The sequence below is a fragment of the Bufo bufo genome, chromosome 2 (assembly GCF_905171765.1).
Source record: "Bufo bufo chromosome 2, aBufBuf1.1, whole genome shotgun sequence".
Taxonomy (NCBI): Eukaryota; Metazoa; Chordata; class Amphibia; order Anura; family Bufonidae; genus Bufo; species Bufo bufo.
Window position 1 is genome coordinate 302,067,263 of NC_053390.1, and position 26,411 is coordinate 302,093,673.

The following is a 26,411-nucleotide window of genomic DNA, read 5'->3' on the forward strand; positions in this document are numbered from 1 at the left end:
GAGAGATTTTCTTATGTAGGGGCTCATTTTTTGCAGAATGAGCTGTCGGTTTTATTGGTACCATTTTGTGGGATATACGCCTTTTTGATCACTTGGTGTTGCACTTTTTGCGATGTAAGGTGACAAAAATAGCTGTTTTTGACAGTTTTTTTTAATGGTGTTTATCTATCGGACTGGGTCGATCATGTTATATATTTATAGAGCCGACCGTCATGGACGCGGCAATACCAAATATGTCTATTTATTTTATTTTTTTCTATTTTTAATTATTTTTCTTTATTCTTTACCTGGGGATATATTTATTTTTACATGTGAAACCTTTTTTTTTCTTTTTTTTTAACACTTTATTTTTTTCTTTTAAACTTTTCGTCCCCCATAAGGTCATACAAGACTTCACTTTTTTTTTTTTTTTCAATGTTGATTTCTCCTGTAACTGAGGCTGACATAGTAGCCCCAGTTACAGGGGAAATACACCCGCCAGAGAGGCTGTACAGCGCAATACAGTGCTGTACAGCCTCAGTGCAGGGCTGATCGAGGTCTATGAAAGACCTGACAGCTCCTGCACTCTCCCGGCTCCGGCGATCACATGACCGCCGGGCCGGAACAGGAAGCGCATGGCGCTTCCTGCACTGTATACAAAGCGCTCGGTGAGCGCTGTGTATACAGCGATCTAGAAGGCAGGGACACCTGGGCACTGTCCCTGCATTCTCTAAGGGTTGCCCTGCTGTCACTGACAGCGGGCAACCCGATTTGCAGCTTTACGATTAGCGTGCAGCTGCAGTCTCTGAACGGACGTTCAGGAACATCCAATCAGAGATATAGAACCACCTCCCGGACATTTTTAGTCTATGGGCGGACGGGAGGTGGTTAAACCTACTGTTTCCATAGAACGCGCTATAAGAATTACAGAGTAATAAACAGTCTGGTTGGACTAAAAAGTTAGAGAAAAAAAAATTCTTCTAATGCCACAGCGCAAAAGGCACTTCATAATGCTGTGCCTGCCACACTCACACCATTTATATAGGTCAGTACACAAGAGTTAGGAGATTTGAAATGGGAGTTGAGGAGTTAGAAGGAGAGGAGCCAGACTAGGCTCTGTCCTCTGGGCCTTGCCCCAGAGAGTGAAGCTACTTCAGCCCATGTAGTCCAGGACTGGGACGTAAGGATCTGTAACTGTAACATCCCTACTAAGAATCCTTCCAGGGACTTAGGAAAAATTGCAACCTCTTCAAAGAATGGAGCAGAGAGTTTTGCCTGCCATAAAGGAGGCTGCCATTGGGTTGCTGGATTACTGAACTACTGAACTATAGGAAATAGACAAAGGAAGATAACTGCGGTTTATCAGGCTTTAGTCACCTTTGCATTTGGTGGAGACATTATAAGCTTCAAGCTGCCCACCATAACTAAGAACAGAAAGGCCATCTGTCAGAATACTTATTTACAGAGTATCCAAACCACTATTGAAAGGCTGAGTAACAGAAACAAGATCAGGAACCAAGTACAAGTTAGATCATCATTTCTACCTAGTGGAGCTGAAACCTATAGACACCACCTCACTGAGCCTGGAATGGGAATTAACAGCTTTATCATCTTTATCTATGACAAAGTGCTGTTAATTGATGATATTTATTACAATACTGTAATTTAAAAGTAAAGTTCCTGCCTGGTTCAACTACTGCCTCCCTTATTATTCCATCCCATCTCCTCATTGCACCTAATGGTGCTGGCGTCACGAACAACAACCTAGGTGCCCAGCCGCAAAAGCACCTTAAACACCTATACCATCAAGGGCACCTCAACTTCCACCTGGCTGGTGTTCCCTGCAATAGAGAGTGCCCCGGAGGATTTTGTGCTGTCTTCCCCTCCACTGTAGGCTGGCCCAGGGGACAACTGAACTGTGAGTACTACTACCCTCACTCGGCACATCATCACCATTACACTCACATAACACCCCTAGGGCGCGGGTGTTGCACAGGTGCAACACTCCTGCCTTGCACCCTGCCAAAACATTTAACATCAAGGGTACCTCAACTACCACCAGGCAGCAGTCTCAAGACCAGGGTGTGCTTTAAAGGACAAAAAGGTCTCTCCTGTCACTTCACGACTCCATGGAGAGCCAGAGAGGGGGGATTGTCACTGTGAATACTACTACTACCCTCAGGGCAAACACTCTCATCATCCACCCACCTCTCCCAGGCTATCTGTAAATAAAGTTGATTAGAGCAAAAGTGTCATGTTTCATTGGATGCTATATTATGGAAACATAAAAGACACATGTGTTCTGTATGTGTTCTGCCATACAGATTCCTGCAAATGTCTCCCCCACGTTCATGAAGCCTTAGACTATCATTCTGCTCAATCCTCACTTGACCTCACTTGGTCTTCCTTCATCCAGGGCAAAAATTTACTTCCCTACCCAACCCCATATCAAATATCCTTCCCAAGGTTGAGTGGCTTGTTGGCATCTGTCCTGGCACCTGCCACTCAGGGTGTATTCCCTGTCAGTCCCTTTCTAGCTAGGCCCCTTTCTCCCTAATTTATTTCTGTATCTGAACTTTCATTAATATCTGTATACAAAGTAAAGTTTTGCATATTAGGCTAAGAGTATTTTCTTCTGCACAGACGTACTGTACTCTCTAAAGTTCACTAGGTGGCACTGTAATGCTGAGTGTATGTGAGTGGGATATAAGTCATACTGTATATGACTAGTGGGTGGGATCATACATATCATAACTGAAGGAAAGGCAAGAAACACTTCACACATGCATTACTTACAGTTGTCATTTACAGCAAGTACATTTTCTTTCTGAAAATGTCTACATGGAATATGCTTTTCTTCAAGGCCATAATAATATTCTCTTTATGTAAGTATGTGTCTGGTGTAGGATTTATGCTGTGTGCACTGTATACCAATGAACTGTCGTTTGGATATCTTCTATGCCAGTGGTTTCTAACCGGTAGCTCTCCAGCTCTTCTGGAACTATAACTCCCAGTATACCCTTACAGCCACAGAGGAGACTTGTAGCTCCACAACAGCTGAACACAGGTTGAAGACCACTGCTCTAGATTATTACATTGGTGAAGAGTTTTTTTTATTTATCTCATGTATGTTTTTTAGGTTCTTCATGCACCTGTAATATTGTACAGATTGCCAGACAAGACGGCGTGGCAGGAGAAGATGTCAATCTCAGTTGTGACCATGCGGCAATAACAAGTAGTGATTACATCCACTGGTACAGGGTGTTTCCAGGGCAAGGACCAGTATTTCTAATCAGTGGCTTCAGGGACAATGAACTTGAAGATTATAAAATAACCTTTGGAAAAGACAGAAAGTCCAGCATCCTCAGTATAAGGGATGTGAAGCCTGAAGACAGTGCTGTCTATCTGTGTGCTCAGAGTGACACAGAGTTACACACACATTTCCTGCCTGTACAATATAACACTATATATAAGTTCTATGAACATGAAGTACAGAGTAATGCCAGGGTTTACTTCTGCACAGAGAATCCCTTGTGAGTCTCTTCTTATGTTTGGTATATAACATACCACTATGTGACACATGCTTCGATAATGTTAATAGGAGTTGTAGTACATATAGCAGCAATAGGCACAGTTCTGAGTAGGGTATGTTGGTTTGTGGTGGCTCACCCTACTGTTGTATATAGAATGGGTGCTCCAACTGGTATAGACACACCCCGTCTATACAACTACATTATATACTTTACACAGTTCTGAGTAGGCTTCTCTCAACAGTTGTGTATAGGCAGTAACAATGATGGTAGTAGTCCTCCCTGAGTCTTTCTCTAGATACACTTTTCAATCTTCACAAATAACCACAGGTATGCAATTCTGTCATCATCTACTCTTTTTGCAATGCCTAGAAGTGGGGTGTAAAACTCAGATCTTGATGGCTAGTCAGTCTCAAAAGTGTGGTGGGTGCTGAAGGCAATTAACTCTATACTATTAAAGTATTTTGCCAAAAACAACCATTGCCTTTTTGTCTTATCCAAGCATGAACTTAAAAGTGGTTCTCAACCATTAAACATTTCTGTTCTTTTTCTCAAAGAGATAGTCTTTCAGTTTCACTTTGCTGAGGCCTAAAATAAAATAAAAAATCACAATTGTCCCCACCTGCATTCATAACCTCATAATGAGAAAATGGAAATAGAATGTTCAAAATCATTGCTAATTTACTGAAAAGGAAAACCTAAAATCTTGCAGTATTTAGACCCTATACTCAGTACTTAGTTGAAGAATCTTTGGCAGCAATTACAGCCTCTAGTCTTCTTGGGTATGATGCCACAAGGTATGCACATCTGAAATTGGGGATTTTTTGCCATTTTTATCTGCAAATACTCTCAAGTTCTGTCAAGCTGCATGGGGACTGGTGGTACACAGTTATTTTCACGTCTCTTTAGAGATATTTAATTGGCTTCAAGTCATGGCTCTGGCTGGGTTACTAAAGGACATTCACATAGTTGTCCGAAAGCCTCTACTATGTTGTCTGTGTGTTTAGGCTTATTGTCTTGTTGGAAGGTAAACCTCCAGCACAGTCTGAGGTCCAGAGCACTCTGGATCAGGTTTTCATTAGGAATATCTCTGTACTTTGGTCCATTCAGCTTTCATTCAACTCTGACCTGTCTTCCTGTCCCAGCCGCTGAAAAACACCCCCACAGAATAATGCTGGCACCACCATGTTTCATTGTAGGGATTCTATTGGGCAGAACCTGGTTTCCTCCAAAAATATGCAGTAAGCCGGATTGTGACTAATGCACACTGGCGCAAAATTAATGGTTTTTAGTTCGTGACACCAATTGCAATGTGCGCAGGTTATAGTCTCAGGGCCCTTTAAGATGTTATAACTCACATACCAGGTGAGGAATGCCAGAGGGGGATAATGTCTCTGTGTAATGTCAATGGTGTCTCCTACCTTGGTACGGCTGGACTCCTGGATCCAGGCTCACTTGCAATAAAATGAGTGTTGTTAATAGGAGCAACTGAGGAACTTGGGTAATAGTAAATGAGATCCAGACTGGTGATATAATCCAACTTGTCTTTACTTAATGGGTGCAGCATAAATCCATATGAGTACAGCAATAGTCTTTAGGTCCCAGCAGGTATTGGCAATGTATGGCAGGGGTTAATGCCTCTTCTGCTCCTATACTATATGCCTAGTGAGTCTGGCAGGTATTTATCTTCTGCTCTGTCTGTCTTCTGCTTGGTATGGGCCTGACTAGCTGAGGAGGAATTTGGCTTCTCCTGGTCTCTGGATTTGTACTCACAGCTTGGCTCACAGGGAATGCTTCTTCCTGGAGGCTGGAGATGGCTGCTTTTCTTGTCAACCAGCTGAGGCTGATGGCTCAGGCTGGGAAGAGTGATCTTGGCCTCAGCCAAGGCTCGATCCTGTCTTGGGATCCCTGTTTCTGGGAGCTCCTACTAACACACCCTTCCCCTAGCCGGGGTGGCTGGTACACTGACTAGAACTTTCTTTCCTCCCCATGAGGCAGGATGTGGGAACATTCCACACCTCCTCAATAAGGGGGGGAGCTAGATTGGAATGTATTATTCCAGTCTAGATATGCTAAACTGAACTAAACACATTGCTGCCACCTGCTGGTGTACATGGAAAATTACAGCAATAATATGAAACAGGCATAGAAAATACATATAATGGAAAATGCAATGTTAGATCACACAAGATGACATTATACATACACCTGGCATGATGCAGCAGGGAGAGTTTAGTGATATACTCTGGGATGTTACACATGATGCTTAGAATTCAGGCCCAAAAGTTTAATCTTGGTTTCATCATACCAAAGAATCTTGTTTCTCACAGTCGGAGAGTCTTTTAAGCACTTATTTTGCAAACTTTCATGTGCCTTTTACTGAGGGGAGGCTTCTTTCTGGTCACTCTGCCATGAAGTCCAGATTGGAGGAATGCTACATTGATGGTTAACTTTCCAGAAATGTCTTCCATCTGCACAGAGGATCTTTGGAACTCAGCCAGAGTTGGATTCTTGGTCACCTTTCTTATCAAGGCCCTTTTTACCCCAATAAGGCTGGGTTCACATCACAGTTTCATTTTCTGTTCTACTGATCCGTCAGAAGAGCAGAAAACAACAAAAAAACATCCTGTAGTTTATGCATCTGTTATGCTCAATTATGCACATTTTGCATTCGTTTTAGCCATTTCCATCTGAGATCCGTTATTTTAGATTGAGCAAAAATACTTTGTGCAGGACTTTAATTTCCATCCAAAACAACGGAGCTCAGATGTAAATGGCTAAAATGGATGCAAAGTATGCATAACTGAGCATAACAAATTCTTAAAATACAGGATGCTTTTTTTTTTTCTGTTCTTCTGACCGATCACAAATGGTGATGTGAACCCAGGCTTACTTAGTTTGGTAGGAGGCCAGCACTGAGAAGAGTCCTAGTTGTTTCAGACTTCTTCCATTTAAGGAGAATTATGGAGGTCACTGTGCTCTTGGGAGCTTTCAGTGCAGCAGATTTTTTTTTTTTTTTTTTTTGCAGTCTTCTCCAGATATGTTCCTCCACACAATCCTGTCTCTAATCTCTACTGGCAGTTCTTTCCTCCTCATGGCTTTGTTCGTGCTTTTATATGCATTGTCACCTGTTAGACTATATATCGACAGAGGTCTGTCTTTCCAAATCATGTCCAATCAACTGAATGCACCAATGCATAGAAACATCTGATCAAGAAAAATGGGAGGCCCTCAGATATAAATTTTAAGTGTTATGGCAAAGGGTCTGAATTACTTGCATGCAAAATTTTAGTTTTTCTTTTCAATAAATTTGCAAACATTTCTAAAATTCTGTTTTCCCCTCATTAATGGGGATTGAGTGCAGATTAATGGGGAACAACTTGATTTGTTTTTAAATTTAACAAAGTTCAGTAACATAATAAAATGTGAAAAAAGTTAAAGGGTCTGAAGACTTTTCAAATGCACTGTGCTTTGCAACAGCACACACTAGAGATGTCTTGCCTCTAGAATTCCAAAAAAGAGAAAAAGTATGGATTGCACATCCACATGCCATGCATTGATCTATTATTGATTTTCGGCACAATTCACATTGCTTCTCAGTATAATTCATTGTATTCAGTGTCATATTACACATACCACACACTATGCATTAGTATTTGTTTTGATTAAATTGCATAGGCATACTCACCACATCAAGGTTGCCTCTATGAGTGGGCACCTACTCTAAATTGGTGCAGTACCAGGGGCGTAGCTAAAGGTTCATGGGCCTTGGTGCAAGAGTTTAGCTTGGGCCCCCCTTCCCTCAGTGCTTTGTGGCCAGGGGCAGGGAAGAACATAGCCTTCATGCTGCCTGAGGCAAAAATTGAAACGGTACCTCCCTCCACCCCATGCCAAATTTCTGACATAACCCCTTTCCTCCAGCCGGCAACTTGACCAGTATGCATTTGCTATAATACTGGTGTCTTCTTATGTGGCACAAGGGTCTTTGGGCCCCCTCAGGCTTCTGGGCCCGGTAGCGACTGCTACCTCTGCACCCCCTATAGCTACGCCCCTGTGCAGTACCATATGGCAACAGCCACCGCTACAACTTTGGGCCAGCAGGCGGCGTTATCCAGCAGTCCAACAACACCCCTGCTGTCCGACTAAGCCCCTATGGCACTGGGCTGCACCAGCTCACAGCATTACAGCAAAAACAAAACCATGCAGTGCCACACCATGTGAGCAGATATCAAAATCTCACCGTTCTATGTGGTCTCAGGAGCTACAAACTGAGACCAAGTAGAAGTTTATTAACTGTTAGGCTAGGGCTACACAGCGAAACTGGTCACACAACACCTGTTACGGCCAGGATTGCTGAGTAGCGGTAATCCCATAGAAATTAATGTGATCGCCGCAGCAGTCGCAAGAAATCCAACACAGCTAGATTTCTTATGACTGCCATGGCAATCACATTAATTTATATGGATTCACTTCTACTCAGCGATCCTGGTAGAAAGTAAATAATAATTAAATATTTACTGAAAATCAGACATTGCTTTTGAATTGTGGTTCAGCAGAATAATTTAAAAAACAGACTAATGAAACTGGCTGCACAAAAATGATGGTACCCCTAACTTAATATTTAGTTGCACAACCTTTTGAGGCAATCACTGCAATTAAGAGATTTCTGTAATTCTCAATGAGACCTCTGTACTAGTGTTAAGCAAGCACCAAAGTGCTCGGGTGTTCTACCGAGCACAATGGAAGTCAATGGAAGAACCCCAGGCACCCCCTGCTCTGAAGAGGGGAGGGTGTCAGGACTATAGTTGGGCTTAGGAGTCCCTGCTCTGACTCCATATATAGCTGTGTTCATATTTGGAGTCAGTGCTTTAAATCTAATTTAGCCTGTATTTCAGAAAAGTTTCTGCCAGGATTCGAACTCACGACCTTCTGTATTAGAGGCAAGGCACTTAACCACTCAGCTATAATAGCTGTTTAGCCAGTTACTAAAATAAAATATGAGACTTCTACTGTATAGGTCTCAGTAGAAGTACAGTACAGTAGAAGTCTCATATTTATTTTTATTTTTTTAAGTAACTGGCTATGCAGCTATTATAGCTGAGTGGTTAAGTGCATTTTCTCTAATGCAAAAGGTTGTGAGTTTGAATCCTGGCAGACACACTGAGGGATTCCCTCACTGTACACTGATCTTCTGCATAGAAATAGAGGTTAAATTAGATTTAAATGCATTGCGCTTGAGCACACGTGGTGTTTGGCCAAACTCCACGATGTGCCGAGCATAACGATGCTCAAGCCAAACTGGTGTTCGGCCGAGCATGCTCGCTCAACACTACTCTGCATCTGTCCACAGGTATGTTGGCCCTTCATGAGCAAACTGCTCCAGCTGTCTCAGGTTTGAATGGTGCCTGCTCCAGACTGCATTTTTCAACTCCTTCCACAGATGTTTAATAGGATTTAGATCAGGGCTCTAAAAGTCCAGTGCTTTGCTCTTGGATGTTTTTAGTTGTGTGTTTTGGGTCATTATCCTGTTAGAAGGCCCATGACCTGCAAATAAGACCAAGCTTTCTGACAATGGGCAACACATTTCACTCTAGAATGCCTTGATAGTTTTGAGATTTCATTGTTCCCTGCAAAGATTCATGATACCCTGTGCCAGATGCAGCAAAGCAGCCCCAACACATAACCCAGTCTCCTCCATGTTTCACAGTAGGTACAATATTCTTTTCTTTGTACAGTTGCAAGAAAAAGTATGTGAACCCTTTGGAATTATATGGATTTCTGCACAAATTGGTCATAAAACGTGATCTGATCTTCATCTAAGTCACAACAATAGACAATCACAGTCTGCTTAAACATAACACACAAAGAATTAAATGTTATCATGTTTTTATTGAACACACCATGTAAACATTCATAGTGCAGGTGGAAAAAGTATGTGAACCCTTGGATTTAATAACTGGTTGAACCTCCTTTGGCAGCAATAACTTCAACCAAACGTTTCCTGTAGTTGCAGATCAGACGTGCACAACGGTCAGGAGTAATTCTTGACCATTCCTCTTTACAGAACGGTTTCAGTTCAGCAATATTCTTGGGATGTCTGGTGTGAATCGCTTTCTTGAGGTCATGCCACAGCATCTCAATCGGGTTGAGGTCAGGACTCTGACTGGACCACTCCAGAAGGTGTATTTTCTTCTGTTTAAGCCATTCTGTTGTTGATTTACTTCTATGCTTTGGGTCGTTGTCCTATTGCAACACCCAGCTCCAGTTTTGTCTTATCTGTTCAAAGGACATTCTCCCAGAAGCTATGTGGCTTGTAATTATGCATTTTGGAAAATTCCATTCTCTCTTTTTTTATAATTGGACCAGTTCAGGTCTGAAGTCACTTTGTGGGGCCTACATAGTGGATTTCTCCTCAGTCATCTTCCATTAAGTTCACTTTGGTTAAGATAGCGACAGATGGTGCAATCTAACACTGATGTACCTTGATCTTGGAATTCACCTCTACGGCTACTTTCACATATACGACATTGTGATTCAGCAGCGAGTTCTGGCAGAGAATGCTGCGGAATCAGTTGGACACAAACCACTGCATGCAGAGATTTCTGTCCTACATCTGTGTGTGTGTGTGTGTGTCTCTCCCTGTGTGTGTTTCTCTCCCTGTGTGTGTGTCTTTCCCTGTGTATGTATCTGTCCCTGTATATGTATGTGTGTGTGTCACCATCACCATGCTTACAGTGTTCCTTTGCCTTGACACAGCTGCATAAGGACGTTCTGTGCAGAGCAAGAAGAAGTAGATGGAAGAGGAGGCAGCGCCACCAGCATGGAGTCTGTGGGAGAGACACAGGGAGGCACACTAAGGACGTAGGTAACACTACTACATGATCTACACTAGTGTTATCTGTGGTTTTACATAGGACTGCAGGTAATACTACCACATGATCTACACTAGTGTTAACTGTGGTTTTACATAGGACTGCAGATAACACTACCACATTATTAGCACTAGTGTCATCTGTGGTTTTACATAGGACTACAGGTAACACTAGCATATTATCAGCACTAGTGTCATCTGTGGTTTTACATAGGACTGCAGGTAACACTACTACATTTTCTGTACTCCGATAGCCATGACTGTGTTATCTGTGCTGTTACATAGGACTGCAGGTGATATCTACTATATTATCTGTACTCAGAGAGTTATCACTGTGTAAGGGAGCCCACTGAGACTTTATCGCCTAAGGGCCCACATGAACCTGGAGCCGGCCCTGCTACTCTCTCCCAGGCCGATCAGCTCCAATGCAGCGTGGAAACGCTTGACCTGACACATGTGATAGGAAGGAGGGGTAGTGCGAGTGACCCTGTGCCTGTCTGCTCATGGTGGAAACATGTCCATGGTGGAGGAGGTGGATATGTGCCTGGTTTGGGAGCCAGGCCAACACAATCGTGGAGGGGGTTAAAAGGACCTGGTCTCGTTGCCGAGGTGCTGCCTTGCCACTAGCAGAAAAAAACATTGACCCAGTGGGCTGTAAAAGACATGTACTGTCTCTGCCCATAAGAGCTGACTATCTGCTGTAGGGCATGGTGGGGTTTTCTTGCCACTTCTTGGGAAAACAGAAGGTGCCCTTCTAGGAAGGGGCAGTGAAGACTGAGAGAATTCCACTGAAAGTCCTTTTTGAGGCTGCAAGGAGGAGGAGCAGGATGAACTCTGTGACCCCTGGCTCCAGGCATGTACATACAGGGGTCGCAGCGGTCGCAGTTGCGACCGGGCCCGGCACTCCAGGGGGCCCGGCCGCCTGTGGACCCCTGGCCCCTGCAGTAGTGCTGTACCCAAGGCAGCTAGGGCCTGCAGCCCTACGGCAAACGATTTTAAAAGTTTTAATAGTATATGGCCGGTCGGGCCCCGGCCTCTGTGTCTGAGTCTGGACGGCGGTGCAGCACTGAGCACTCGCAGTTAGTACCTTACGCGGCGGCCCCTCCTCCACCCATCCAGGGCTGCTGCCCCTCCTCCACCCATCCAGGGCTGCTGCCAGTGCCTTGCTCCAGACCCGTGACCCTCGCGCCAGGTCTCGCGGGATCACGCTGGTTGACGGGATGACGCGGCCAACGCACGCCAGAAGGATTATGAACAAGACGGCGGGAGCAGAGCAGGTTCAGAGTAGGTAAGTTGTTTTTTTGTTTTTTTTTGTATGTGCCGGCTCATAACACAGGGAGCATCTGGCAGTGCGGCAAATCCTTCATAGGGGCCCGACCCCGGGGTCAAATTTAATGAAATATTTGGCAAAATACAAAAAATGACAAAAATTTTATATATACAGAGGGAGTAAAAAATTGAATACATACACAGGGGACAAATGGAATATATACAAAGGGGGCAACATGGATATATATATACAGGGGCCCTGTATAATATATATATATATATATATACTGTATATTATACAGGGCCCCTGTATATATATCCATGTTGCCCCCTTTGTATATATTCCATTTATCCCCTGTGTATATATTCAATTTTTTGCCTCCGCTGTATATATATTCCATTTTGCCCGCTGTCCTAGGGGGACAGATATCTGGACATAACTACTGTAAGGGGGACACATATCTGGGCATAACTACAGTGAGGGGGCACATATCTGGACATAACTACTGTAAGGGGGACACATATCTGGACATAACTACTACTGTGAGGGGGACACACATCTGGGCATAACTACTGTGAGGGGAACACATATCTGGGCATTACTACTGTGAGGGGGATACATCTGGCCATAACTACTGTAAGGGGGGCATATATCTGGCCATAACTACTGTGAGGGGCCACAAGGAGGACATAACTATTTTGAAGGGACCACAAGGTGGGCTTAATTACTGTGAGGGGCCACAAGGTGGGCATTAGTACTGTGTAGTAGCACTTAGGGGAAATGTATGCTATACATTGGCATGGCTCAGTGCTACAGGCCAGCACAGCGCCCCCTGCTGGTGATTTCACAGGGGCAGTCACCATCCCTTCCTTATGTGATTATTCTTTTTTTCTCTATCACCACAGGGACCTTGTTCTGGATCCAGCGGACATTACGCCGACACCAGCGACACCCTAGATGAGGTAGGACCAGATTTTATTAGTTAGGACTGAGTGAGTGTAGTCATGCATTGGGCTCAGGGCTCTTTCACATGAGCGGATCCTGTGCGGGTAATCCTCTGTGTGAAAGAGCCAAGCCCCGTACTGGACAGCGGAGACACGGACCAGTAACATGATTGATAATGCTCTTTGCCTCTCTGTGATCTATTTACTAGAAAATCACAGTGACAACTTTATCTCACTATGATTTTGTAGTAAAAAGGTCACAGAGAGGCACGGAGCATTATTAATCCCAATCCAGGGGGCCCAAGTAAATTCTTGCGACGGGTTGGGGGGGGTGACAGGGAGGGGGCCCCATGGATCAGTTTCGCACTGGGGCCCCATGGATTTTGTGTACGCCACTGCCTGGCTCCTTGGCACGGTGTCGACTCTGAAGTCACCTACACGTCATCCTGCTTCAACTGATAGGAGCTATCCAATCCACAAGCTCATCCTCTTTCTTCTCAACTATAATGTTGCGCCTTTCCAAAGCCATCAGGGACAACTGTGGCTTACTAATACTACTATTACTACTACTTCTGGCCAGATAGTTGGTACTGCTAATACCTACATTTTCGGTCTGGGTTCATTTAGAACCATTTTGTAGCCCGGACATTTTGGGGCCTCTCAGATGTTGTTTACTACCCAGTGTATTGGTGTAGTAAAAATGTATATATGCTGCTAGTTTTAATATAATCAACAACCCCCCACATCCCCAAAAAATAAAAAAAATGATTAACAACATGTGACTAGTGCTTATTTCCCACCAACATGTGCACTAAAATGGTGCAATGGTGCTCTGTTTTAGTAGATCCATCGAAAATGAACTTGAAAATATTCAGGTTCATCTACTGTCCGAAAATAGGCAAAGTTCGGACCAAACCTGGTTCGGTCTGTTGTGGAAATTTTATTATGCGGACATTTTATCTTAGGATGTGTGTGTGTGTTTTTATAGATTGTCATCTGTCTCCTTGTGTCGGATTCAGCCGAAGAGCGCTCTAGCAGAGGGTACTTGGGTTAAATCGGGACCAGTGGTAAAACCGTCAGTATGAAAACCTTCTCATGGGCTTGGAGACGTGTTCTCAGTGTGTAGGGGGGCGTTTGCCGGTTTCTGAGCACTAAGTGCAATGCACTGGGCTTCTTCCCTTCAAATGTCTATACACATTAGAGAAGTGAAGTCTGCATAATGAGAGATACATATTATACCTCTGCTGCGGCTTCGCTATCCTTTTCTGGATACATATCTGCTTTTAAGACATGCATATCTGCCTTGTCGGTATTCTCGTACCGTATACTGGCAATAGCCGTAGCAATGTCTCGCAGATAGTCTCAAACCTATAAGAACCAGTAGAATGATCTTCACTAGATACTGGTCACTTTGAGCAGTATTGAATGGGATCCATGCTGACAGTGATGGGGGATGGGCGGCCATCTGGCTGATCAGACAATGGACATGACTCATCCTTCCTTATACAGGGATGGGGTGTGTGCATTGCACTGTCCAGCCACGTTGATGCCCTCCCCTGTCCTTTGACAAGTCTCATCTTCCTGTGTCATCACTTCCTGTATCCTTGTTATGGGCCAGCCCGTTTTACACCTTTTGTGAGTAAATAAAAGAAACAGACTGGGCAGGGGGAAGGGAGTTGCTCAGCAGAACTTAACATGAAAACACCTTTGGCTGACTGCGGTTGAGATTTTTACCTTTCCTTACACAAAGACATTGGAGAGCAGATTTCTAATATTAATATTTCTACAACAGGTCCAAACTGGTTTGCTCATCCTTAGGGCTCATTCACATGACCGTGCTGTGTGCCTTCCGCAATTTGCAGAACAGAACAGGAGGCCTATTATAGAAATGCCTATTCTTGTCCAAAAACGGACAAGAATAGGACAGGACTCATAATTTTTGCGGGGCCACGGAACGGAGCAACGGATGCGGACAGCACACAGAGTGCTGTCCGCATTTTTTGCGGACCCATTGAAATGAATTATTCCGTATACGGACCGTATGCGGAATGCAGAAAACTGCCCGTATACGGAAAGCAAAATACGTTCATATGAACGAGCCCTTAGGCTGATGTTATACTGCCTGGTCCTGCTTCTTCTTGTGGTGGTCATAATGTGCATTGTGGTGTTCTTTAGTTTAATTCTGATCTTTCCCCCTCTTGTCTTCTTTCTTGCCTTCTTCTTTGCTTTTGTTTTCTTCCTTTTCTTCATTAATATCTTTGCACAGTTCTTCAATCAGCATAACTCTTGATTTCTGTACTTTTTTTTCCATGGATGGTTGAGGTTACTCAGGATACTCAGGCTGTTCTTCATATGTTGTTAAATATGCATGCTGAGCTCTTGGATTCGGTGGCATGAGACGCTAAAATGACAAGAGATTAAGTTGGTTGAAAATTCTAACATTCCTAGACATTCTTTTATGGATATAATTAAACAAAAATCTTTCAAAACGGAAACAGAATATGGGCTCATGCACACAAACGTATTTTCTTTCCATTTCTGTTACGGAAGTTACTCCGTGTGCATTCCTTTTCCGTATGTCCTTATGTCTGTTCCGCAAAAAAAAGAACATGTCCTATTATTGTCCACATAAAGGACAAGGATAGGACTGTTCTATTAGGGGCCAGCTGTTCCATTCCGCAAAATACGGAATACACACGGACAACATCAAAAAATTTTGAGCTCTTCGGAACAGGCTGTCTAACCTGTATCTTGTATAGGGGTGAAGGGAGAAGCTTTGTACAATAAGCTAGTCTTCCCAATTGTTCTTGTTGCATGATGTAAACTAAAGAGAATACAACTAGATAGTTGGATCATTCATATAAAACCTTCATAAAGTCTGATAACTAGTGTAGAGCGAATAAAAGTGAAATTAATTAAATTCCATCCGAATTTCAGGAAAACTTTGCTTCACCACTAATACAAATTTCCTCTCGCTTCGTACAGTATTCTAACAAAGTTTTATCCGAATCGACATCGGATGTTTCATCCGAAGTTGATTTGCTCATCTCTAGTTGTAATGAATCAATTTCTTCCTAAAATGGCAACTACACGTGTTACAAAATGAAAGTAAGAAGCCCGGGAAGGAGATATGACCCATAATGCCATGCAGCCAGCCAATCAGCAGATAGTCATCCGCTGTTATGTCACAGCCCTATAAAAAACTAATCCCACCCAGTCGCCGCCATTTTACTGGGAGCTGAGCATAGGGAGAAACATGTCAAGTGCTAGGGGCAGTGTTTTAGCAATCTTTTAAAACACCACCAGAACCAGCAGAAAGCCTGTAAAACCCATCTCTGGCAAATAGTGCTACTGGAAGCTCACACATACACACAATTTTGGTCACAAGACCAGCAGAAAGCCTATGAGGTTATTGTGCATGGTTAGTGAGGACATTTATTTTCAGGTCTATAATTCACATGTCTGTCTAGGGCCGCTTTAACCATAGAGCGAACTGCGCATTTGTAGTGGGCCTCTTCTATTGTTTTACTTGACGGCCGTCGATATTCATGTGTATTGTTGTTCTCAGACTGTGTGTCATCATTTTCACGATGCTTGAGCCAGTCAGGGTTCTGCACCGCATCACTGAAAGCTGCATGGAGGTAAGTATTTGTGTTTTTTTATTTATTCTTTGGCAGCATGCCGTTGGGCCATGATTGGGGAAGGGGGGGGGGGCACTATTGGGACACTGGTTCTACTGGGGCCAATATAAATGAGCATTTGTACTGGCACACATATGAAGAGAGTATTTTTTGTACTGGCAGGCACACATGGGGGCATTTTGGTGGATTATATTACTTCTGGGGAACATTATTTTTATCAGGGCAATGTAGGGGTACCGTCACCACTCAGGGCTCTCTGAGAGAGAATTATAACTATTGGTGGGACATTTAGCAGCACTATTACTGCGGGGGCACCGTATTGGTTTAATATAATAATTTTGGGAGGACACTATTTTTACTGCACTATTGTTGTTCAGGGACACTATATCTTAGGCGCTATTTTTTTGAGGGCAAAGTGTGTCAATAATTATTGAAGGAGGTGCTGTCCATGTGGTACTAGTATTTTCAAGGGGACTATCATTCTGCAATATAGTATTGGGTTGTACACTGTACAGTGGGCACAGTATGGGGCTGGTGGTGGCAGGATAGGGTGTTCAGAAAGTGAGGAGAATGAACCTAAGATGTCTGTGTGTCAAACTCTGCAGAGACAAGACATGTCTGATAGAAATCATCATGGTAGTCTGGTCCAAATGGAGAGGATGTGGAAAGAGAACATGTATATCAGAGGAGACCTCATTGGATGTAAGAGGTATGTGGTGCCTTATTCTCCTGTATGTTTGGTAAAGCAAAGTTTAATTTAAATAGTAATAGTCATCCATCGCATATCCTAATGTGGTGTCATTGTGATATGACAAAATCTGAACTATACACCCTGTTTACAGAGGTTGGAACCAAAAGGTGGTACAATTATTGTCCTTGCAGTTTGACTGTCTTCACACTCTCTCCTAGTTAATAAAACTATCGTTTTCTCATAAAATTATAGCCCTTGTAAAAATGCTCAAGGGACAAGTCAAGGACAAGCTAAGGTCAGGGCAGGCAGAGTTATTGAAATCTGGTAAACTGTCCAAGGGCAGAGCAGGACAAGCAGGTCAGTGCAAAGAGAAGGCAGAGATTAGGTCAGGCAGTTGAGGGTCAAATCTAGGAAACAAGCACAAATTGGTATATGGGCAGACAAATGTAAGACAGTACAACTGTACAGGAACCTAGCGACCTGGAATCTATTGTTCAGGCACCTTCCCACAGGTGAAGGTTCCTAAAGTACCCCAAGGTGGTCAACCACTGGCTAGTGTAAATTAGAGAAGAGAGGTAGGACCTAGTTGGCAAGAAGCATGCCACAGACTGTGTGGAGGGACAAAGCTACTCTGGCAACCAGGCCCATTGAGATGGACAGAAGAGAGGTTGGTGGGTCTACACTTTCAGTGCATGAAGTGACAGAGCGGGTGAGAAGAGTAGTGCTGCTGTAAAACAAGGACAGGAGTAAAACTTTATACTTCATTTTTGTTATGCAAGCGCGTCTGGACCCACTGTGCCACTGACTGGCTATACTCTGGAGGGGCGTGACTAAGCAACTACCTGGTTTTCACTAGAGCCTCTGATGGTGAGGATAGGCTTGGGCAGTTAGGGTAGTTGCCAGGCGCCACTCCAGAGCAGTCCCCGAGTCAGTGGACGCTGGTCAGTGGTCAGGAAATCCGAACTCAGGGCAGGCAGCGATCAAGCAAAGTCCGTAAACGAAGTCCAAGGTCAGAGGCAGGCGGCAAACAAGTAAAATCTGATAAATCCAAAAGCCCGGTCCAGTACACAGAAAAGCAGAATCCCAAAAACACCTTCACACTAGGAACTAGATAAGCTAGTGACCATGAGTTGCTCAGGCATTTTCCTGGGGCAGGAGGTGCCTTTAAATACTTCCTGCAATCCAGCCATAGGCTGGGGAGATCGAGGGCATGTACGTGCTGCCTCACAAGGGAGGAGAGACATACCTATGCAAGCCCTAACAAACCAGATCAGGACTCAAGCAGGAAGTAAGCTCTGGCATGGAGCACAGATACAAGAGTTAAGCTTCCTGCTGCCCACGCTTGTCAGCACGGTGCATGGCAGCAGGATGGAAAGAGGGAGCCTGTCGTCCTTGCCACAGGTAGGGGCAGCAGCACCGGCATGGACCACTGGGCTAACAATTTTGATTGGTTGACATCTTCGACATCAAAGTAACCTGTTATGCAAGTGGTAAAATCTAGGCTATGTATTTTTCTTCCCATTGCTTGTACAGTACCAACATTATCTTCGGCATTGTACAGAGTCATTATTCACATCAAGTCTGTCCCCAGTGAGGCTCACAATCTAAATTTGAGACAAACAGACCAGCTTCATAGAAAGCTAACACACAGCCAATAAGTATGTTTTTGGGAGTGTGAGAGGAAACCAGAAAACCAGAGGAAACCCACCCTAACCCAGGGAGAACATATGAACTCCATGCAAATATTTTCATGGCCAGATTTGAACCCAAGCACCAGGAAACTCTGATAACCACTGAGCCGCTGAGGTGGTCTGAAGTCTCTGTGGAAAATTGAAACCTGACCCATTAGCAACAGTTGTAACTAATCACTAAGAAGTTCATTTTGTTTTATAAAGTGTACTCTTTTATAGTACAGTAGTACGGTAAGTGTATCACCAGGTGGCATAGTAGTACAAGTATAGCTTTATTTCATAGAGGGTGGAGTTTGTGCTGAGCAGAAGACATGAGACAGACATACTTAACTCTACAATCTACAGTACTGTAGCTCATTTGGTACATAGAAGATGTCTTGGTTAAAGGCTACTTTCATCATTATTATCTTCCTATGTAAGTGGAACCTATCATAGCTACTTTGTAGTTAGGGAGTTAGTATTTGATTGTTTGATGGTTGTTTTTCAGGCTCTTCATGCATGGCTAATATCATACAAATTCCCAGACAGGAGAGTTGGACAGGAGAAGACTTAAATCTCACATGTTCTCATGCTTCTCTCTCATCTGAATACATATTTTGGTACAGAGTACTTCCAGGTCAAGGTCCACTATTCCTTATACGTTCCTTATATGACACTGACCTACAGGACAACAAGTTCAAAATAACCTTTAGCAAAGACAAAGAGTCCAGTGTCCTCTATATACGGGATGTGAAGCCTAAAGACAGTGCCGTGTATCTGTGTGCTCGGAGTGACACAGAGTTGCATTTACATTTCCTGCCTGTACAATATGTAATTGTTAACCACTGTGCAACAGTACGGTTTATTGTAGGTATACTATATATTTCTTATACCTCTTCTTAAATATTTTGTTTTAGAATTGACTATTTTACCCTCCTCTAATTTTAATTTACCCTGGGTTCATACTGGAAATATTTGGACTTCTAAAACTGATCTCCAAAGGTTATGGCTAGCTTTCCTTTTAGAGCCATAATAATGGTTAGGAGTTCATGCAAACACAAATTTTGTCTGGTATTTTTTTTACCATTAAAAGAACGGCAAACCAATCGCAGATGTTTTTGTTTTTTGTGGTTTGTGCCTCATTTTTTGTGATCTTTTCCAGGCGTTTTTGCAAACAATGGCCCAAATTTACATGGCTGTGTCACAAATCTGGTTAAAATTGGCACAATTTGGTGCGTCTAGGGTTTATGTACTTATGTTGCTTCACGGGAAAGGGGTGTGGTCTAAGATGTGCCACTTTGTACCAAAAACAACAATTCAAGCATAAAATTCTGTCTCAAGGTAGGGCAAAAAATAATTGGTATAGAGTCAAAGAAAAATGTCTATTCCTGCACCAGATTTATCATCCAACCTGAGCCCCTGTGATCAATCTTATGCAGGTCTAGACAGTCTGTCTAAGCTTATTTATAGGATTAGTAAATCTTCACTATTTAAAGGATTTGTAAATATGAGCCAGTGTGTTGGCCCACTAGTGTTCTCTATATAGCATTTTTTTTCCCTATAGAAAAGGTGATGCTTGGCAAATGCCAGGAGCTACAATATGCTGCGTTTTTCAAAATACGCCTAAAAGAAAAAAAAATGCCACCTAATTAACAAGAACAGAAGAAGCCAAAAAAAAATTCTGTGTCCTGCTTTTAATATTTTCCATAAACCTTTAGCCAGTATTTACCTAAAAAAAACTAGGAAAAAAATGCAGGTGCAAAATGCAGAAAAGCACCACCAAAAACCTATGTGTAAAAGTACCCTAAGTGCCATACAGAAGTCTCAAAAATGGAAGAATAGGACCATGTGCCCCAGTAAGCTTATTATATTTATGGTCATAACCCACTGTTTAAAGAGGACCTTTCACCACTCCTGACATGCCTGTTTTAATAGCTTCATGCACCCGCCCCCCCCCCCCCCCCCCCCCCCCCAATGTAATACCAATTCTGGAGTACCTATTCTTATGGCTCTATGTTGTCCTATTCCTGTATTATTTCAACTAGAAGTTATAATTGAATTGCTATTAGCCTGACACCCCCCCTCCCCCCCCCTGCGGTTTGCTGCGTTTCCGGGTTATTCGGGTCACTGGCGACCCGATAACCCGGAACAGGATGGTGATCGGTGGTGTGATAATACACCACCAATCACCATCCTGCGATCCTGAGAGGTGATGGTGACATCACCTCTCAGGATCGCTTCCGATTGGCTGCAGGGCGGTTTAAACTTACTGCAGCTCTGCCTCCTCTTCCTTTCTGTGTCCGGAGCCCGTGGAGAGAGGAGCCTGCGTCGGATCTCTACCCAGCAACCCCCCATATCTGCCCAGCAACCCCCTTCTGAACGTCCACAGTGCCATCTGGCACTAAATGGTACATGGGGACAGGTTAGGTTAGCCAGGGATATTCAGGGAAAGTTTAGGGGAAAAAATAAATAAATAAATAAATAAAGTTTAACTGTTGCATCACCCTGATCGGGTGTCTGGGGTCCACAGCACAGCTGTGTGACCCTAGAACCCTCAAGAGTTCTGCAGCTTGCCCCCCTGCCCCCCCTTCCACACACACATATTTAGTTCCAGTCCCTCGCCGCCAGATCCCCGTTCGCTTGTGGGACCGTGCGGAAAGATCAACGCAGCCTCCCTACCCACCCCCTCCAGGTACCTATCCCCATGGGTGAGACCCGTGCCCTTACCAGTGGAAACCTATTGCTGGTCAGATATAAGGACAAGGTTTTGGAAAATTTCTGAATAATTTCAAGATTTGCTTCTAAACTTCTAAGCCTTGTAACGTACCCAAAAAATAAAATGGCATTCCCAAAATGATCCAAACATGAAGTAGACATATGGGGATGTAAATTAATAACTATTTTTGGAGGTATTACTATGAATTATAGAAGTAGAGAAATTGAAACTTGGAAATTTGCTAATTTTTCCAAATTTTTGGTAAATGTGGTATTTTTTTTATAAATAAAAATGAATTTTTTTGACTCCATTTTACCAGTGTCATGAAGTACAATATGTGCCGGAAAAAACATCTTAGAATGGCCTGGATAAGTAAAAGAGTTTTAAAGTTATTCACACATAAAATGACACTAGTCAGATTTGCAAAAAATGGCCTGGTCCTTAAGGTGAAAATGAGCCCGGTCCATAAGGGGTTAATATATCCTGGTCACATCTTCAGCATCATGCCTAAATAAAGTTACTTTCATATATACATACAGAAATGGATAGTGCCGCTTGCCTGTCGGACCACATTGACTATAATGGAAACTGGCAGGGATCTGGCTGCTCTTCGCATGCACTACAATGTGCAGAAAGCCCAGAAGAAGCAAGTGGAGGATTAGAGTGGTGGAAGTTCTGGCAATAATAACTGTACACGTGGATCACAATGGCAAATCTCACACCGATACCCCCTAGGTCCATACAATGACAAGAGGGCTCATCCTTTTTTTCCCCACAGCGCAAATCATGATGTTGGGTCTCCTGTCTAGTATTAGGGTGCTCTTGGCTTTAAGTGTTTGTGCAGGTGCAAGGCAGGAGGTGTAGTCTCTCCTTACTAAAGTGGGTAGCAATACATTTGACAGTAACAAGGCACAATTCCAAAGTAGTTCACAGTGCAATTCTTCCCAATAGCATATAGAGATGTCGCGAACATAAAATTTTCTGTTCGCGAACGGCGAACGCGAATTTCCGCAAATGTTCGCAAACGGGCGAACCGCCATAGACTTCAATAGGCAGGCGATTTTTAAAACCCACAGGGACTCTTTCTGGCCACAATAGTGATGGAAAAGTTGTTTCATCAAGGGGACTAACACCTGGACTGTGGCATGCCGGAGGGGGATCCATGGCAAAACTCACATGGAAAATTACGTAGTTGACGCAGAGTCAGGTTTTAATCCATAAAGGGCATAAATCACCTAACATTCCTAAATTGTTTGGAATAACGTGCTATAAAACATCAGGTATGATGTTGTATCGACCAGGTAGTGTAAGGGTTACGCCCGCTTCACAGTGACAGACCAAACTCTTACAGACCTAACTCCCCGTTTAACGCACCGCAAATAACCGCAAACAGCCCATTTGCACAAGGTTGGATACCAAACTAGCCATGTCCCGTTCCTTGTCCTCACTGACGTCATTGAAGGTCTCTTCCTCCACCCAGCCACGTACAACACCAAGGGTCCCCGAAAGGTGACAACAAGCCCCCTGGGACGCCTGCTGTGGTTGGTCTTCCACCTCCTCAAAGCCGCCTTCCTCCTCTGACTCCTCTTCTTCAGACTCCTCTCTCTGCGTTGCCGCAGGTCCAGCAATCGACGACGACAAGGCTGCTTTTGGTAGTGATGGTGACCACAACTCTTCCTCTTCATGCTCATCTACGGCCTGATCCAGCACTCTTTGCAGGGCACGCTCCAGAAAAAACGCATATGGGATGAGGTCGATGATGTTGCCTTGGGTTTGACTGACCAGGTTTGTCACCTCCGCAAAAGTACGCATGAGCCTACAGCCATTGTGCATGAGCGCTCAGTAACGTGGCCAAAAATACCCAACTCCGCAGAGGCTGTCCTCTTTTTTTTATTATTAAAAAAATCTGTTCTTACCAGTTTAATCTCTGTTTTGCCCCTATCAGGGGCCGGTGTATGGAATAGATTTTAGGAACCGGGAGATGGAAAAAGATGGTTGGTCGGTCCTCTTACTTCCAATTTGGGGCACTGCGCGTGCGCCGTGCAGTGTACTGTGCTACCCTGTATGAGTGGTATGTTAAGTAGTACTATTCCTATCAGTTTAATCCCTGTTACGTCCCCTATCAGGGGCCGGTGTATGGAATAGATTTTAGGAACCGGGAGATGGAAAAATATGCTTGGTTGGTCCTCTTACTTCCAATTTGGGGCACTGCGCGTGCGCCGCGCAATGTACTGTGCCACCCTATATGAGTGGTGTGTTAAGTAGTACTATTCTTATCAGTTTAATCCCTGTTATGTCCCCTATCAGGGGAAGTGTATCGAATAGATTTTAGACAACCGCAAAGAGTTGTCAATAGTTGACACACTCATGACATAAATTTTATTCCTCTATGCGTCAATCTTGGTGTAGTGATGACTGTGCTCGTGCGCTTGTTTGGGAGATTGCAGGCGATGGCGGTTTTTCAAAGCCTATGGTCGTGCTGAGGTAGTTCAGTGACAGTTAAGTGACCCAGAAAACAATGATTCTGCAGTGTGGGCCCATTGTTGGCCTAGTAGGCTTTAATGATCACCTTAGATGATCACAAAGAAAATGAATGTTTTTTCTATGCAAAATTATCCAGCCGATCGCTTTTGGTCTGTTCACAATGAAGCAACGACCTTATCATCTGGGGTGTGCCAACATTGCCATTGCCAACACACTCATAGAGGTGATCGCTTCATTGTGAGCCCCTTCACCACAACAAGGTAACGATCACGAAGGGGAATTGACACATGTATGTGCCTTTTTTTTTGTTTTGTTTTTGCAGCCACAGTGCAGCACCAGAGGCCAGAAAAATTAGGCATGTACACATTCCTGAAAAATTAGGTATTGTTGCAGCCAGTGCTGTAGCAGCGGCCGGAAAAAATGATGTTTTCCAGGCAGAAAGTGCACTAAAACATTGCGGCTTGAACCCTAGTTGGTGGCGGAGAAGTCACGCAAGTCATCCGGCATGCAGAGATTAAATACAGCAGCGTGTGGACCATTTTTAGCCCAAGGCATCTCATCAGGCCTTTTTTAGTCAAATGCATCCCCCACTGTCAGTCCCTTCGGGATCCATGCCTCATTCATCTTAATAAAGGTGAGGTAATCTAGACTTTTTTGACCTAGGCAGGCCAGAAGTTCTATCGCAAATTGGGAAAGCTCAGGCCACAGGTCAAGCCTGCACACCCAGCAGTCAAGGGGTTCATCGCTCCTCAGAGTGTCGATATCTGCAGTTAAGGCGAGGTAGTCTGCTACCTGTCGGTCGAGTCGTTCTCTGAGGGTGGACCCTGAAGGGCTGTGGCGATGCGTAGGACTTAAAAAGCTCTGCATGTCCTCCATCAACAACACGTCTGTAAAGTGTCCTGTCCTTGCCGGCGTGGTCGTGGTAGGAGGAGGATTACTTTCACCTCTTCCCCTGTTAGATTCCCGTTGTGCTGTGACTTTACCCTTATACGCTGTGTAAAGCATACTTTTTAACTTGTTTTGTAACTGCTGCATCCTTTCTGACTTCCGGTAATTCTGTAACATTTCAGCCACTTTCTGCTTATACCGGGGGTCTAGTAGCGTGGCCACCCAGGACAGGTCGTTCTCCTTCAGCCTTTTTATACGTGGGTCCCTCAACAGGCATGACAGCATGAAAGACCCCATTTGCACAAGGTTGGATGCCGAGCTACTCATGTCCTGTTCCTCGTCCTCACTGATGTCATTGAAGGTCTGTTCTTCCCCCCAGCCACGTACAACACCACGGGTACCAGATAGGTGACAACGAGCACCCTGGGATGCCTGCTGTGGTTGGTCTTCCTCCTCCTCAAAGCCACATTCCTCCTCTGACTCCTCTTCCTCAGACTCCTCTTCCAGCGTTGCTGCAGGTCCAGCAAGCGATGGTGATGGTGACCACAACTCTTCCTCTTCACGCAAATCTATGGCCTGATCCAGCACTCTTCGCAGGGCACGCTCCAGGAAGAAAACAAATGGGATGATGTCGCTGATGGTGCCTTCGGTGCAACTGACTAGGTTTGTCACCTCCTCAAAAGGACGCATGAGCATACAGGCATTGGGCATGAGCGTCCAGTAACGTGGCAAAAAAATACTCAGCTCCGCAGAGGCTGTCCTAGCACCCCGGTCATACAAATACTCGTTGACAGATTTTTCTTGTTGGAGCAGGCGGTCGAACATTAGGAGTGTTGAATTCCAACGTGTCAGGCTGTCGCAAATCAAGCGCCTCACTGGCATGTTGTTCAGCCGCTGAATATCGGAAAAAGTGTGCCATGGCCGTGTAGGAACGCCTGAAATGGCCACACACCTTTCTGGCCTGCTTGAGGATGTCCTGTAAGCCTGGGTACTTATGCACAAAGTGTTGTACAATCAGATTCAACACGTGCCATGCACAGCACATGTGTCAACTTGCCCAAATTCAATGCCGCCAGCAAATTGCTTCCGTTGTCACACACCACTTTGCCGAACCCCAGTTGGTGCAGGGTCAGCCACTGATCCACCTGTGCGTTCAGGGCGGACAGGAGTGCTGGTCCGGTGTGACTCTCTGCTTTCAGGCAAGTCAACCCCAAGACGGTGTGACACTGTCGTATCCGGGATGTGGAATAGCCCCTGGGGAGCTGGGGGGGTGCAGTTGATGTGGAGCAAGACGCAGCAGCAGAAGAGGACTCAGCCGAGGTTAGCAAAGAGGATGGAGTAGGAGGAGTAGAGGAGGTGGCAGCAGGCCTGCCTGCAAGTTGTGGCGGTGTCACCAACTCCTCTGCAGAGCCATGCATTCCATGCTTGGCAGCCATCAGCAGGTTTACCTAATGCGCAGTGTACGTGATATACCTGCCCTGACCGTGCTTTTCAGACCAGGTATCAGTGGTCAGACGGACCATTGCCCCAACACTGTGGGCCAGACATGCCATGACTTCCTTTTCCACAATAGAGTACAGGTTGGGGATTGCCTTTTGTGAAAAAAAAATTCGGCCGTGTACCTTCCACTGCGGTGTCCCAATAGCTACAAATTTTTTGAAGGCCTCAGACTCCACCAGCTTGTATGGTAAAAGCTGGCGGCTAAGCGTTCCGACAAGCCAGCTGTC

At 44.4% G+C, this 26,411-nt stretch overlaps 1 protein-coding gene across 3 annotated transcripts in view; it reads left to right on the plus strand.

The window, feature by feature from the left end:
- Positions 1-26,411, plus strand: part of LOC120988998 (M1-specific T cell receptor alpha chain-like) — a 377,020-nt gene that overhangs the window by 15,584 nt on the left and 335,025 nt on the right. For 2 of the 3 annotated variants that reach the window (XM_040416836.1, XM_040416837.1), the window contains exons 1-2: positions 2,763-2,864; positions 3,119-3,397. The exons of the other annotated variant lie outside the window; for it this stretch is intronic. In XM_040416836.1, coding sequence (XP_040272770.1) covers positions 2,813-2,864; positions 3,119-3,397 — 331 coding nt within the window. In that variant the 5' untranslated portion in view covers positions 2,763-2,812. Of the gene's footprint in view, positions 1-2,762; positions 2,865-3,118; positions 3,398-26,411 lie in introns of those variants that run through there. 3 annotated transcript variants of the gene reach the window in all.